The sequence below is a fragment of the Penaeus vannamei genome, chromosome 4 (genome assembly GCF_042767895.1).
Source record: "Penaeus vannamei isolate JL-2024 chromosome 4, ASM4276789v1, whole genome shotgun sequence".
In the NCBI taxonomy this organism is placed as follows: domain Eukaryota; kingdom Metazoa; phylum Arthropoda; class Malacostraca; order Decapoda; family Penaeidae; genus Penaeus; species Penaeus vannamei.
In genome coordinates, this window is record NC_091552.1 from 44,739,050 (window position 1) to 44,754,049 (window position 15,000).

General features: G+C 40.3%; 3 protein-coding genes across 3 annotated transcripts in view; all 3 read left to right on the plus strand.

The window, feature by feature from the left end:
* Window positions 1-8,664, plus strand: part of LOC138861638 (uncharacterized) — a 10,552-nt gene extending 1,888 nt beyond the window's left edge. The window contains exons 2-8 of the mRNA XM_070121452.1: window positions 774-903; window positions 2,663-2,840; window positions 3,457-3,590; window positions 5,595-5,701; window positions 6,470-6,688; window positions 7,575-7,792; window positions 8,611-8,664. Of these exons, the coding sequence (XP_069977553.1) occupies window positions 774-903; window positions 2,663-2,840; window positions 3,457-3,590; window positions 5,595-5,701; window positions 6,470-6,688; window positions 7,575-7,792; window positions 8,611-8,664 (1,040 nt within the window). The remainder of the gene's footprint in view (window positions 1-773; window positions 904-2,662; window positions 2,841-3,456; window positions 3,591-5,594; window positions 5,702-6,469; window positions 6,689-7,574; window positions 7,793-8,610) is intronic.
* Window positions 8,665-10,428: 1,764 nt separating this feature from the next.
* On the plus strand, window positions 10,429-12,355 carry LOC138861639 (uncharacterized). The gene is made up of 4 exons (XM_070121453.1): window positions 10,429-10,523; window positions 11,346-11,474; window positions 11,999-12,186; window positions 12,313-12,355. Exons 1-4 carry the CDS (start codon window positions 10,521-10,523, stop codon window positions 12,353-12,355), a joined length of 363 nt encoding a protein of 120 aa, XP_069977554.1. The 5' UTR covers window positions 10,429-10,520.
* Window positions 12,356-14,142: 1,787 nt separating this feature from the next.
* The window catches only part of LOC138861640 (uncharacterized), a 10,412-nt gene continuing 9,554 nt past the window's right edge, over window positions 14,143-15,000 (plus strand). The window contains exons 1-2 of the mRNA XM_070121454.1: window positions 14,143-14,309; window positions 14,860-15,000. The exon at window positions 14,860-15,000 is cut by the window's right edge and continues 47 nt beyond it. Coding sequence (XP_069977555.1) covers window positions 14,183-14,309; window positions 14,860-15,000 — 268 coding nt within the window. The 5' untranslated portion in view covers window positions 14,143-14,182. The remainder of the gene's footprint in view (window positions 14,310-14,859) is intronic.

Sequence of the window (15,000 nt, forward strand, 5' to 3'; positions counted from 1 at the left end):
CCTTTCAATATAAGTCGATTTTGCTTGTTTATGAAAGATCATTTCTAGCTTATGAGTCGATTTTGCTTGTTTTGATTTGATCAGTGTTCCTTGCTTACGAATCCCACGAATTAGTTACACATCAACTCTCCTTACTTACAAGTCAACCATCCTCGCTTCTAAAACAACTCTCATTACTGACCAGTCAAATTTACTTGTTTATAAATCCCACGAACCACTTAGAATCAACCTTCCTTACTTACGAACCAGTTCTCCTCACTAAACCAACTTCCCTTGCTTCCTTCCTCGCATCCACTCTCCTCACTAAACCAACTTCCCTTGCTTCCTTCCTCGCATCCACTCTCCTCACTAAACCAACTTTCCTCGCTTCCTTGCTCACTTCCCTCCCTTCCTCGAACCAACTCTCCTCACCAAACCAACTTTCCTTACTTCCTCGAACCAAACCAACTTTCCTTACTTCCTTCCTCGAACCAAACCAACTTTCCTTACTTCCTTCCTCGAACCAAACCAACTTTCCTTACTTCTATCCTCGAACCAAACCAACTTTCCTTACTTCTATCCTCGAACCAAACCAACTTTCCTTACTTCCTTCCTCGAACCAAACCAACTTTCCTTACTTCCTTCCTCGAACCAAACCAACTTTCCTTACTTCCTTCCTCGAACCAAACCAACTTTCCTTACTTCCTTCCTCGAACCAAACCAACTTTCCTTACTTCCTTCCTCGAACCAAACCAACCTTCCTCGCTTCCTTGCTCACTTCCCTCCCTTCCCAGCAGAGGCAAATGACTGGGAGAGCATCGTCCTGTACGAAGGGACGCCAGCAGACAACTACACTTTTCTTGAGGTCAGCCAAGAGGTCATTCCCGGAGACGTCTTCTTCATCCAAGGACCCGTCTTAAGGAGGTGGGTTAGAGGGCTTGGCTTTTGGGGACCTTTTCTCCCCTTTTAATTTTTTTTCCTTTTATTCTTATTTTCTTTTTTCTTCTTTTCCCTTTTTTTTCACTATCATCTTTATTTTCTTGTTTTTTTTTCTTCTTCCTCTTTTTTATTATATTCTTATGCTTCGTGGTTTTTCTTCTACGTTGTTGATTTTTTTTTCGCTTTTTGCTTTTTTCTGTTTTTATTTTTCATTTTGCTTTATTTCTCTCTTTTTTCGGGGGTGGGGGGGTATTTTGTTCCTTCTTTTACTTCTGTTTTATTTTGTCGTCTTTTTGGTCTGATTATTTTCTCATTCAGATATTTTTTATCTATTCTACATTCTTCTTCTCCTTCTCCTCTTCGTCTTCTTCTTCTCCTCCTCTTTTTCTTCTTCATCTCCTCCTCCTCTTCCTTCTGTTCCTCCTCCTCCTTCTACTTTACTACTTTTTTTCTTCTCCTTATTTCGTTTCACTCTATGTTTTTTTTATTCATTTTCTCCTTCATCTTCTTTTATTCTTCCATTTATTTCTTTTTTTTTTGTCTTTCGTCACCATCTGCGATTTCAGCCATTTTTCTTATATCTTTTTTATCTCCTTTGATATTTTTTTCTTCATCCAATAGCGTCTTTTAATAAGTTCGGTTTGAGATTAATTGTCATCTCTTTCTATTCATCTTTATTCCTCTCTCTCTGTCATTTCTCCTTTCTCTTTCATCGGCTTAAAAAAATGTAATTTCTCATCTTGACTTTGCGTTACATTCGTACATTGTTTTTGTTCGTTTGTTTCATAATTTATGTTTATCATCATGTAACATATTGCTGTTGATTCTTTCGCTCATCACATTATTTTCTTCTTTCCGTTTTTTATTACATATTTTTTTTTTTATCCAATTCTTATACACAACTTCTTTCTTCCTTATTTCTTCTTATTCTTCTTCAATAACTTCTTATTTAATTTTTTCTCCTCCCCACAGACCATGATTTTTATCCAATTCTCACACACATCCTCTTTCTCTATTTCTTCCTCTTCTTTAATAACTTCTTAATTCCTCTTCTCTTCTCTCCTCCCCACAGACCATCCTCTTTCTCCCTTCTTCTTCTTCTTCGTTAATAACTTCTTACTTTCCTCTTCTCTCCTCCCCGCAGGCCATAATTTTTATCCGAATCTCACACACATCCTCTTTCTCCCTTTCTTCTTCTTTTTCTTCAATAACTTCTAATTTCCTCTTTTCTCCTCCACACAGACCATATTTTTTATTCATCCAATTTTCACACACATCCTCTTTCTCCTTTTCTTTTTTTTTCTTCAATAACTTCTTACTTTTCTCTTCTCTCCTCCCCACAGTCCATAATGTTTATCCGATTCTCACACACATCCTCTTTCTCCCTTTCTTCTTCTTCAATAACTTTTTACTTTCCTCTTCTCTCCTCCCTACAGGCCATATATTTTTTTTATTCATCCAATTCTCACACACATCCTCTTTCTCCCTTTCTTCTTCTTCAGTAACTTCTTATTTACTATTTTCTCCTCCCCACAGACCATATTTTTTTATCCATCCAATTCTCACATCCTCTTTCTCCCATATTTCTTCTTATTCTTCAATAACTTCTTATTTCGTCTTCTCCTCTTCTCTCCTCCCACAGACCATATTTTTTTTATCCAGTTCTCACTCACACCTTTCTCCCTTTCTTCCCCTTCTTCAATAACTTCTTATTTCCACTTCTCCTCTTCTCTCCTTCACACAGACCACTCGAGTCATCGGATTCCCCCACAGACGACCCTCCTGAAGGCGACACAGTAGACGGGGAACAGACAAGCTTCGAGCACCTCTTCAGCGCTGTAGTTAAACGTCCCTCTAAACTTCAGATTAATCACACTTGTTATATTACGGGTGAAGATGTTGTGCTCACCGTGTTTCATGCGGTGGGTGTTCTCTTGAGAGGCTGTGTGTGGGTGTAGTGTTGGTGGAGTGTGTGTTGTGTGTAGTGTAGTGTGTAGCGTGTAGTGTGGGTGTGTTTGTAGTGCGTAGCGTGTAGTGTGTAGTGTGTGTATATAGTGTGTGGTGTGTATATATAGTGTGTAGTGTGTATATGTAGTGTGTAGTGTGTATATGTAGTGTGTAGCGTGTAGTGTGGGTGTGTATATGTAGTGTGTGGTGTGTATATATAGTGTGTAGTGTGTATAGAAAGTGTTTAGTGTGTATATATAGTGTGTAGTATGTATATATAGTGTGTAGTGTGTATATGTAGTGTGTAGTGTGTATGTATAGTGTGTATAATTAGTGTGCAGTGTGTATATATAGTGTGTAGTGTGTATATATAGTGTGTAGTGTGTATAATTAGTGTGCAGTGTGTATATATAATGTGTAGTGTGTAATGTGTCTGTATAGTGTGTGTGTGTGTCTGTTTAGCGTGTTATGTTTAGTGTAGTATGTATGTGTAGTATGTGTGTGCGTTCTTGTGTATGTAGTGTGTATGCATCCATGTACATATCGTATACACGCCTCTATCTGTTTACTCATCCATTCATCTATGCACAGAACACGAGCGAGGTCCTGGGCTCGGCTGTGACCTCCTGCCAGTGGGTCATCGAGAACATGACCTTCGCCGTGTCACAGGTCGAGACGGAGGAGTTCAACGCTTTCATTAACCTCGACCCGCCGTACTTCGTGAGGTTAGTGGCTGGTGGTGGTGGTGGTGGTGGTGGTGGTGGTGATGGTGGTGATGTTGTTGTTGTTGTTGTTATTGGTGTTGCTATGGTTGTTGTTGGTGGTGATGGTGGTGGCGGTGTTGTTGTTGTTGTTATTGGTGTTGCTATTGTTGCTGTTGTTGGTGGTGATGGTGATGGTGGTGTTGTTACTGTTGGTGGTGGTGCTGTTATTGGTGGTGGTGATGTTGTTATTGGTGTTGCTATTGCTGTTAAGGTGGTGATGATGATGGTGGTGTTGTTATTGGTGGTGGTGATGTTGTTGTTGTTACTGGTGTTGCTATTGTTGTTGTTTTGGTGGTGATGGTGATGGTGGTGGTGATGTTGTTATTGGTGTTGCTATTTTGTTGTTTTGGTGGTAATGGTGGTGTTGTTGTTATTGGTGGTGGTGATGTTATTATTGGTGTTGCTATTGTTGTTTTGGTGGTGATGGTGATGGTGGTGGTGTTATTGGTGGTGGTGATGTTGTTATTGGTGTTGCTATTGTTGCTGTTGTTGGTGGTGATGGTGTTGTTACTGTTGGTGGTGGTGATGTTATTGGTGGTGGTGATGTTGTTGTTATTGGTATTGCTATTGTTGCTGTTGTTGGTGGTGATGGTGGTGGTGGTGTTGTTACTGTTGGTGGTGATGTTGTTGTTATTGGTGTTGCTATTGTTGTTGTTGTTGGTGATGGTGGTGGCGGTGTTGTTGTTGTTGTTATTGGTGTTGGTATTGTTGTTGGTGGTGGCGTTATCTGTTTCTTTATTGCGTTGACTGTTGTTGTTATAACGCCGATGCTTTTCATCCTCACTGGTCCACTTGTATCTATATCTTTCGTCACGAAAAAGTTTCTTCATCACTATCATCAAAATCATCTTTAGGATAATTTTCATCGGTATCATTACTATCATTCATATTTTTATTAAAATTTTTAGCATCATGATCCACATAAAGGTAAAACACGCGATTTTGCACTGGCGTTGATATCCACTTCGTAAGTATTTGGAAAAGAAAGAGGAGGAAGACACGCCGCTGAAATAAATCTTTGGAAACAATAAAATAAAATGAATTATATTTGCACCAAATGAACTACATTTTTTTTCCGGAAGGAGCCTTCGTTCTCCATGAATTGGTTTTCAGTTTTTTTTTTCGTAATATATTATGATTTTCTTCTCTTTTTTTTTGGGGGGGGGCGGAGTGAAAATAAAACAGAAATTTCCTTAAATAGGCATATCTTTAAAAAAATCTTTACATCACAAAAATATCACGTTTTTTTCTCTTCCTTTATTCACAATTTTCTCCTTGTCTTTCTAATTGTATCAAATTTTCCTATCTATCCACATAAAAATGTAAATATGTGTCCAACTTTTTTTTTTTAAATATCAAAATTTCCTTCCTGTCTTCCTAAAAGTAACACATTTTCTTCTGTCTATCTAAAAAGATATATATATTTTTCTCCCTGCCTTTCTAATATTTCATCTCCCTCCCAATCTTCCTATGAGTATTATATATCCAACCATATCTTCCTAAAATAGTGCATTTTCCTCCCCGTCTTCCTAAAAGTATCAACATTTCCTTCTTGTATTCCAATTCCTCTCTGTCTTCCTAAAAAGTAGAAAATCTCCCTGTTTTCCTAAAAAGTAAAAGAAGAAATCCTTTCCTGTCTTCCTAAAAAGAAGATAAACACCTCTCCCTGTCATCCTAAAAAGAAAGAAAATATCTCCCTTTCATCCTAAAAAGAAGAGAAAAATCTCTCCTTGTCATCCTAAAAAGTAAAAAAAAATCCTTCCTGTCTTCCTTAAAAATAGAAAAAACCCTCCCTTTCATCCTAAAAAAAGAAGGAAAAAAATCACTCCCTTTCATCCTAAAAAAAAAGGAAAAAGTCACTCCCTCTCATCCTAAAAACGAGAAAACGATCACTCCCTTTCATCCTAAAAAGAAGGAAAAAATAACTCCCTGTCTTCCTAAAAGTAGAACATTTTTCCCCAACAGGTCAGACGTGGCATTCAACCTCTCAGTCCAGGTCGACAAGTCAGGGCCGATGGGCCTCAACTTCACCATTCCTCCTATCAGTCACGTGACCTCTTATTTCATACCGGGTTAGTATATTTGTAGATTTATTTTTTCATCTATTTTTTTTAAATTGTGTGAGGAAATGGGTGGAGTTGGTTATACCGGGTTAATATTTTTGTAGATTTATTTATTAATCTATCTATTTTTTTTATTGTGTGAGAAAATGGGTGGAATTGGGATATAGGGGTTTGTTAATAGTTAGGAGGAAATGTTCGTTGAAATTCTATTTTGAAAGATTGAGGATCTATGTTTATTTATTTATCTATCTATTTATTTATTGTGTGAGGAAATGGATGAAGTTGGGATATAGTGGTTTGTTAATAGTAAGAAATGTTCGTTGAAATTATATTTAAAAAGATTAAGGATGTATGTTATTTTAGTTAGAGGTGAGAGCTGTTTTCAGAAATTTGTGTGGTTTGGTTTGTGTTTTGCCTTGGATGACATATCACTTTATCTTTCATTCTCTGTCTGTCTGTTTGTCTTTCGTCCTTCCTCTCTCCTTTCTCTCTCTCTCTCTCTCTCTCTCTCTCTCTCTCTCTCTCTCTCTCTCTCTCTCTCTCTCTCTCTCTCTCTCTCTCTCTCTCTCTCTCTCTCTCTCTCTCTCTTCTTCATCGTCATCATCACCGTCATCATCATCACCATCATCATCATCATCATCATCATCATCATCATCATCATCATCATCATCATCATCATCATCATCACCGTCATCATCACCATCGTCTTCTTCCTCTTCTTCTTCTTCTCCATCATCCTTGCTCACCCCCCATCCTCCCCCCTCCCCCAACCCGCAGACGACCTCCCAGCGGGCCCCGAGAGCCACATCCTCAACCTCACCGCCCACGTCGGTGTCCCTGGCGTCTACGTGGCCTTCTTGGAGGGGGAGAACAAGCACAACCTCGACTCGGATCCTGTCGTGACCTACGTTGACCTGGTCGTCCAGCATCCCGTGGTCCAGACGTGGGAGGTTTGGCCTGACGATGAAATTTGGGCTTTCAAGATCCCTTCGGAAGGTGAGGAGAGAAGGGGGTTTTGGTTCGTTGGGGGTTGTGGTGGGGTCGTGGGTTGTGGTGGGGTTGTGGGTTGTGGTGGGGTTGTGGGGTTGTGGTGGGTATGTGGGTTGTGGTGGGGTTGTGGGTTGTGGTGGGGTTGTGGGTTGTGGTGGGGTTGTGGGTTGTGGTGGGGTTGTGAGTTGTGGTGGGGTTGTGGGTTGTGGTGGGGTTGTGTTGGGGTTGTGAGTTGTGGTGGGGTTGTGGGTTGTGGTGGGGTTGGGTTGGGATGTTTGAGTAGGTTTTTGTGAAGGGAATGGCCGTGTGCTGGTAGAGAGGGAGAGGTTGTTGGATCGCTTAGGGGTTCCGATGGACCCCTAAGCTCCAACACCAGCACTACCCCCCCACTTCCCCCTCCGTCTTCAACCCCCATTCCCCCAAAAAAATAAACAAAATCTTCTTTTCCCAACCCAAAAAAAGTTCCTTTCCCCAGCAGAGGCTACCTTGAATAAAAAGAGAAATAAATGAATAAATGGAAAAATGAAATCTTTCCTTCCCCCCCCCCCTCAGAGGTTTCCTTTCGCTTCAACGACACGGCAGGACTCCCCCTCCCTCTTCGACCCCCCTCCTCCTCCCTCTTCGACCCCCATCCCCCCCCCCAAAAAAAAAAAAAAATCTTCCTTTCCCAACAGAGATTACCATACCCCCCCCCCCCCCCAAAAAAAAAAAAAGAAACCTCCTTCCTTACCCCCCAGAGGCTTCCTTCCGCTTCAACGACACGCCGGACTCCCCTTCCCTCTACCCCCCACCCCCCATCCCCCCCAAAAAAAATCTTCCTTTCCCAACAGAGATTACCATACCCCCCCCCCCCCAAAAAAAAAAAAAAGAAACCTCCTTCCTTCCCCCCCAGAGGCTTCCTTCCGCTTCAACGACACGGCCGGACTCCCCTTCCCGACCAACGCCACCGCCTTCATCAACTGGGGAGACCTGACGGGCCAGGATGTCGTGCCCTTCGAAGACCCGGGCGAGGGGATGCCCCTGTTCAACCACACGTACACGGAGGACGGGGTGTACACGGTGGAGGTGTTCATCTTCAACGACGTGTCGGGCTGCAACATCACGTGTAATGTGAGTCTGCTTTTTTTTTTTTTTTTTTTTTTTTTTTTTTTTTTTTGGTGGTGGTGGTGGGGAGGGGGGTAGGTGGGGGTGGGGGGTTGGATTTAGTCTTTGTTTGATGGTTGTTATTGTTATTATTATCGTTGTTGTTGGTGATGATGTTATCATTATCATTATCATCATCATCATCGTCATCATCATCACCACCATTACCATCTTCATTATCATCATCGTCATCATCATTATCATCATCATGGTCAACATGATCATCATCATCGTCATCATCATCATCATCATCATCATCATCATCATCATCATCATCATCATCATCATCATCATCATCATCATCATCATCATCATCATCATAACCACCATCACCACGCCCCTTCTCCTCCTCATCATCACCACCACTATGATCATAATCACCATAAACACTACTCCCACCAACATCATTACCATCTCCATCCTTTCACCATCATCAACCATAAACAACAGCAACAAATTAACCGATACAACAACAACAACAACAGAATAAATAAGGGAAACAAATACAAATAGATAAAATAACATAGTATAAAAAACGAGAGAAATAAATAGATAAAAGGAAATAATAACAATAATAATTTAAAAAATACAACACAAAAAAAGAGAAATAAAAATGAATAGGTAAAATAAAATCATATAAAAAAACGTAATTAAAAAACATGACGATCGTGGAGGAGCTCAAGGATCTCCAGATGTACAAAAAAAACGTAAACAATAAATAAATAGATAAAATGAAAACAAATAGGTAAACTAAAACAATAATAAAAACACGAAATAAAAAACAGGTGACGATCGTGGAGGAGATCCAGGACCTCCACATGTACAAAATAAATGAATAAAAAAAATAAAAATAAAATAAAAATAAATAGGTAAACTAAGGGGGGGGGGGTTTTTTTTTTTTTTTTGGGGTTTTTTATTTTTCGGTTTTTTTTTTTTCCCTTTCCCCCTTTTCAAAACCCCCCCCCCCAAAAAAAAATTTTTTTTTTTTTTTCCCTTTTTTTTTTTTTCCCCCTTTCCCCCTTTTCCCCTTTCCCCCCCCTTTTTTTTTTTTTCCCCCCCCCCAAAAGGGGTTTTTTCCCCCCCCCCCCTTTTTTTTTTTTTTTTTTTTTTTTTTTCCCCCCCCCCCCCCTCTTTTTCCCCCCCCCCCAAAAAAAAAAAAATTTTTTTTAAAAAAAAAAAAGGGGGGGGTTTTTTTTTTTGTTTTTTTTTTTTTCCCCCCCCCCTTTTTTTTTTTTTAAAAAAATTTTTCCCCGAAAAAAAAGGGGGGGGTTTTTTAAGGGGGGCTTTTTTTTTTTTTTCCCCCCCCTTTTTTTTTTTTTCCCCCCTTTTTTTTTTTTTTGGGGGAATTTTTTTTCCCTTAAAAAAAAAAATTTTTTTTTTTTTTTTTTGTTTTTTCCCCCCCCCTTTTTTCCCCCTTTTTTTTTGGGGAATTTTTTTCCCCCCGGGGGGGGGGGAAAAAAAAAAAATTTTTTTTTTTTTTTTTTCCCCCCCTTTTTCCCCTTTTTTTTTTTTTTTTTTTTAAAAACCCCCCCCCAAAAAAAAAAAAAAAAAAATTTTTTTTTTTTTTTTTTTTTTTTTCCCTTTTTCCCCCCCTTTTTTTTTTTTTTTTTGGGGGGCCCCCCCCAAGGGGGGGGGGTTTTGGGTTTTTTTGGGGGGGGGGTTTTTTTTTTTCCCCTTCCCCCCCCCTTTTTCTTTTTCCCGTTTTTTTTTTTTTGGGGGGGGGGTTCTTTTCTTTTTTTTGGGTTTTTTTTTGTTTGTTTGTTTGTTTTTTTTTTTTCCCCTTCTCTGTTTTTTTTTTTTGTTTTCTTTTTTTTTTTTTTTGGGGGGCCCCTTTTTTTTTTTTTTTTTTTTCTTTTTTTTTTTCTTTTTTCTTTTTTTCCCCCCCCCCTTTTTTTTTTTTTTTTTTTTTTTTTTTTTTTTTTTTTTTTTTTTTTTTTTTCCCCCCCCCCCCCCCCCCCCCCCCCCCCTTTTTTTTTTTTTTTTTCTCTCTCTCTCTCTTTCTCTTTTTTTTAAAAAATTAAAAAAAAAAAAAAATTTTTTTAAAAAAAAATTTTTTTTTTTTTTTAAAAAAAAAAATTTTAAAAAATGATAATGCAGATAATCTAATTTCCTCCTCTACCCAACCTCTGTCCCTTCATTACTAATTTTAAAAGATTAATGCTCCAGACAGCGTGTGGGAAAAAATGCCCTTCATATTTCAAAAATAAATATATATCGCAAATTTGCAGTTTAGAATTTTTTTCCTGCAATTGCAAGGGTAACTCACTCCCTTTAAATTTAAACGAAAGACATTGATTAGTTTGAGTTACAGGGATGATTACGCAAAAACAAAGAAAGAAAGAAAAAGAGAAATGCAATTAAAAGTGTTACAGATGATCAGGCATCCTGCATATAAAGCAAACTGCACAGGAAATTTGTAACACACACACACACACACACACACACACACACACACACACACACACACACACACACACACACACACACACACACACACACACACACACACACACACACACACACAAACACAAACACAAACACACATGTATATATTAACCTTCAATCATATTACAAATTGCAGGGTCGATATACAGTTACGTAGTCCGAAACGTGACAACCAACCAGACGATCTTTACATACGAGGTCCCTGATCCCTTCGAGCCACCGAGCCCCCCCATTTCACCATCATTTCCGTATGGTAAGTGTCGTTAATTTTGGGGGATGTAGTTTTCAACCTTTTTTTTTTGAAATTTTTGGGACCTTTTTTTTTTATGACTGCTTTAATGATATTTTTGAAAATGAGTTTGATTGTTAATGGTGATGTAGCGTCACTGTGATTGTTGTACTTGTTATGACTGCTTTTTTTAAATGATTTTTGGGGTTTAGGAAAATGTGTTTTATTTTAAAAAATTTTTTATGATTGTTTTGTTGTTTATAGTTGTTCTGGTGATTATGTGTTGTTATTGTTCTGTGCTCGTTACTGTTTTTTTGATGGTGTAATATTTATGATGTGTTATGTATACGTACTGTACACTCCATGTATATTTCTCCCGCCTTTTTCTCCTTCCTTCCTTTTTTTCAACCCCCTTTCCTTCCATTTTCTCATTCATTTCTTCTTCCATCATTCGTCTTTCACCTATCCTTCCTCTCTTCCCTCCTCCCCCTCCCCCTTTCTCTCCCCCTCATACCTTCCTCTCTTTCCTTTTCTCCCTTTCCTCCTCCTCCTCCTCCTCTCCCTTCTTCTTCCTCCTCCTCCTCCTCCCCCTTTTTTCCCTTTCCCCCTGCTCCTCCTTTTTCTTCTTCTTTTTTTTCATCTTCCTCCTTCTCCTCTCCTTCTTCTTTTTCCTCTTCATCCTCCTCTTTCCTTTTTCCTTTTTCCTCCCCCCTCCCCCTCCCCCCCCCCCCTCCCCCTCCCCCTCCCCCCTCCCCCTCCTCCTACTCCTCCTCCTCCTCCTCCTCTTCCTCCTGCTCCTCCTCCTCCTCCTCCTCCTCCTCCTCCTTCTCCTCCTCCCCCCCCCAGGAAGGCTTGGTGAACGTCTCGGTGACCGCCATCAACTTGTTCGAATCCGTGACGCTCGAGCTCTTCTTCGAGATTTCGGGAATCGTTCGAGGCCTCGAGCTCTTCGACTTCGGCGAAGTGAAGCCCATGGTAGGTGTGAAAAAAGGGGGGAGGTGATGGGGGTTGGGGAATAGGGGGTTAGGTAGTGTGAAATGATTCAGATATGAAGTTAGGAAGCACAAGTAAAGGGATCAAATCATGTTATTAGAAATCAAAGAAGTAGTGAAAGACAAATTAAAACAAAAAAAGAAACAGAGAACAAGTAAAAATTAGAGCCAATGACGTCGGAACTAAGGCTCAAAAGAAATTAAATTTTAAGAAAAGAAGTCACGATTGAAGTAATCAAAGAAGTTAGACCTGAATAAAAGCCAAAAACTAAAATTTGAAGAAAAAAATGACCAAGAAGTAAAATAAAACAAAAAAAGTAAACCTCAAATATGAAATCAAAAAACCCAAAACTCAAAACTTGACAAATCAAAGGGAAAACCCAAAATTAAAAAAAAAAAAAACCCAAAAAACCCCCCCCCCCCCCAAAAAAAAACTAACTCCAAACCCAAATTAAAAACAAACCCTAACCCCCTCCCCCTTTTTCTCCCCCCCCCCCTCTCCCCCAGGGCCACGTCCAGACCGTGCAAGTCAACCTCTACAGCCTCGGGGTCGGGACGTGCCTGATGATCGCCTGGGGCGACAAGACTCAGTTCGAGTTCATGGGCGAAGAGGCCGTTTGTGCGTCCAAGTACGAGATGGAATACTTCTCGAACAGGCCCCTGGAACTTCAGATGAACTTCACGCATGTTTATATGTGAGTGGGGGGGGGGTATATGTCTGTGGGGAAAGTTTTATTTTTTATTGTTTATTTATTTATTATTTTTTGTCTGGGTTATTTACCTCTTTTAGTGAAGTTCGAGATTGATTACTTTTTGGACAGGCCTCTGGAACTTCAGATAAACTTCACGCATGTTTATATGTGAGTGGGGGGGGGGGGTTTTTTGTTTGTGGGGGAATTTTATTTTTTAATTTTTTATTTTTGTCTGGGTTTTTCCTCTTTTATTTAAGTTCGAGGTGGATTTCCCTTTTTTTAAGGGGCCCTGGAACTTCAGATAAAATTCACGCATGTTTATATGTGAGTGGGGGGGGGTTTGTGGGGGGGGGGGTTTTTTTTTTTGGGTTAGGGGGAAGTTTTAAAAACTTAATTTTTTTTATTTTTGTCTTGGGGTTTTTTTTTTTTTTTTTTTTTAAAATTTTCCCCTTTTTTTTGAAGTTCGAGATGAATTACTTTTTGGACAGGCCTCTGGAACTTCAGATGAACTTCACGCATATTTATATGGGGGGGGTTTTGGGGGAAAAAATTTTTTTTTTTTTTGGGTTTTTTTTTCTTTTTTTAACCCGGGGAAAGTTTTATTGGTTTGGGGGTTTTTTGGTTTACAAATTTTTTTTCCTCCTTTTTTAAAAAAAAATAGATTGATCACCTTTTGGACAGGCCTCTTGAACTTCAAATGAACTTCACGTATGTTTATATATGAGGAGGGAAGTTTTATTTGACTCTAAGGGAAGTTTTGTCTGTACGATTTATTTGTATAATCTATTTTCCTTTTTTGAATTATGTGGTGTATTATCATTATTACTCTTCGCACCAAATTCCAGATGAAGTTTATATATGAGTGGGGGAAGTTATTTATTTGTCTGTTTTATTTTCCTTTTTTTTTTGGGGGGGGGGGTAGGGAGGTTCAGCGCCTTGTGGTTCTTGTTTTTGTTATTGTTTCTTTGAGGTTTTGTGTTTTTGAATGTGTCTGTGTTACCTCTGGAACTTCAGCTTCACGAAAGTCTGTGTTTTTTTATATTATTCATTAGGGGGGAGGGAATGGGCAGGGTGGGATACACTCGTTATTTCAAAATGCCTGCCACGGTATTACCCCCTCCCCCACGCCTCCCTATCCCCAGAACCTCATCCCCTCATTCCTCACACCTTTAACCCTTTTCCCCAATAACCCCCCCCCCACTTTTGTGTCAAACCCCCTCCCCCCCCCCTTTCCCCTTCACATAGCCTTTCTTTTACCCCTTCCCCCTCACACCAAAAAATATTGAATATTTTAACCCCCCCCCCCCCAAACCCCCCCTTTTCCCTCCTCCCCCCCTCCCCCCCCCCCCCCCCTCCCCCAACCCCCTTTCTCCCATCAGGAAAAAAGATATATTCAAATTCCCCTCCCCCTCCCCCCCTCTCCCCCCCCCTTTTCCCTCATCCCCCCCCAACCCTTCCCTCCCCCCCCCTTTTCCCCCCAGGAAAAACGGGTTTAACATCACCCCCCCCCCCTCCCCTTTAAAATCCCCCCCTCCCCCCTCCCCCTTTTCCCCTTTCCCCTCACCCCCTCCCCCCCCCCCCCCCCTCCCCCCCCAACTCAACCCCCCCCCCTTCCCCTTTCCCCTTTCCCCCCCCAACCTTTACCCCCCACCCCCCCCTCCCCCCAGGGAAAACGGCGTGTTCTGTGTGTGTGTTGTGGGGTTTTGTGATATGCTTTTTATATATGTTGGGGGTGTAAAAATCTACCTTTTTTTCCCCTCCCCCTCCTACCCCTCCCCCGGGGTTCCCCCCCCCCCCCAAAAAAAAAAAAAAAAAAAAAAAAAAACCCCCAAAGGATCCCAACCCTCACCCAGCCATTCAAAAAAAGAAAAAAAAAAGATAAAAAAACAAAAAATCCCTCCGCCTCCCCCCTTCCCTCCCCACCACCCCACCGCTATCCCACCAGAGTTGCACGCCATGTTGCAGGAAGAGGTGGCAGATCTACCGAGTCGAGGAGGCCATGGGCGAACTCCGGCAGCCGGTCAGGGTCGACCTTATCCCTTCCTGGAACAAGTCTGAGCTAATTATCCCGCCTCATTACCTGGATTATGGATATTACATGTTGGTCTACACTCTGGATATGTGGGGTGAGGCTGCCTGCGCTTTTTTTTTGTTGTTTGTGATGTTGGTTAGTGAGCATTTTACGTTTGGTGTTTTACAGTGGTGATGGTGATGATGATATTAATAATGATAATTACGATAATGATAATGATAATAATAATGATAATGATGGTAATAATAATAATAATGATTACAATGATGATGATGATACTATTAATAATGAGAATGATGACGATAATGATAAATATGACGATAATGATAAATATGATAATAATAATAATGATAATAGTATTGATAACGATAATGATAATGATAATGATAATGGTAATGATGATGATGTTAATAATAATTATAAAAAATGATAATGATAATAATGATAATAATAGTAATGATACTACTACTACTACTACTACTAATATTTATAATAATGATAATGGTAATAATAATAATGATATTGATGATGGTAGTCATAATAACTGTAATAATGACAAACAACAACAACAACAACAACAATCCCAACCTTACTAAACCCCTCTTCCTCCCCTCCTTCCCTCCCTCCCCCACCCCCCATTACAGACCCCCCATTCCTCCCCGTCGACATCCCCTTCCAAAAACAGACATACACCTACATCAAGGTCGACGCCACGCCCCTCATCCCGACCATGCTGAAGAATGCTGTCTCTCGGGTCGTCGTCGGGATCCTGCAGAAGGTGGCCT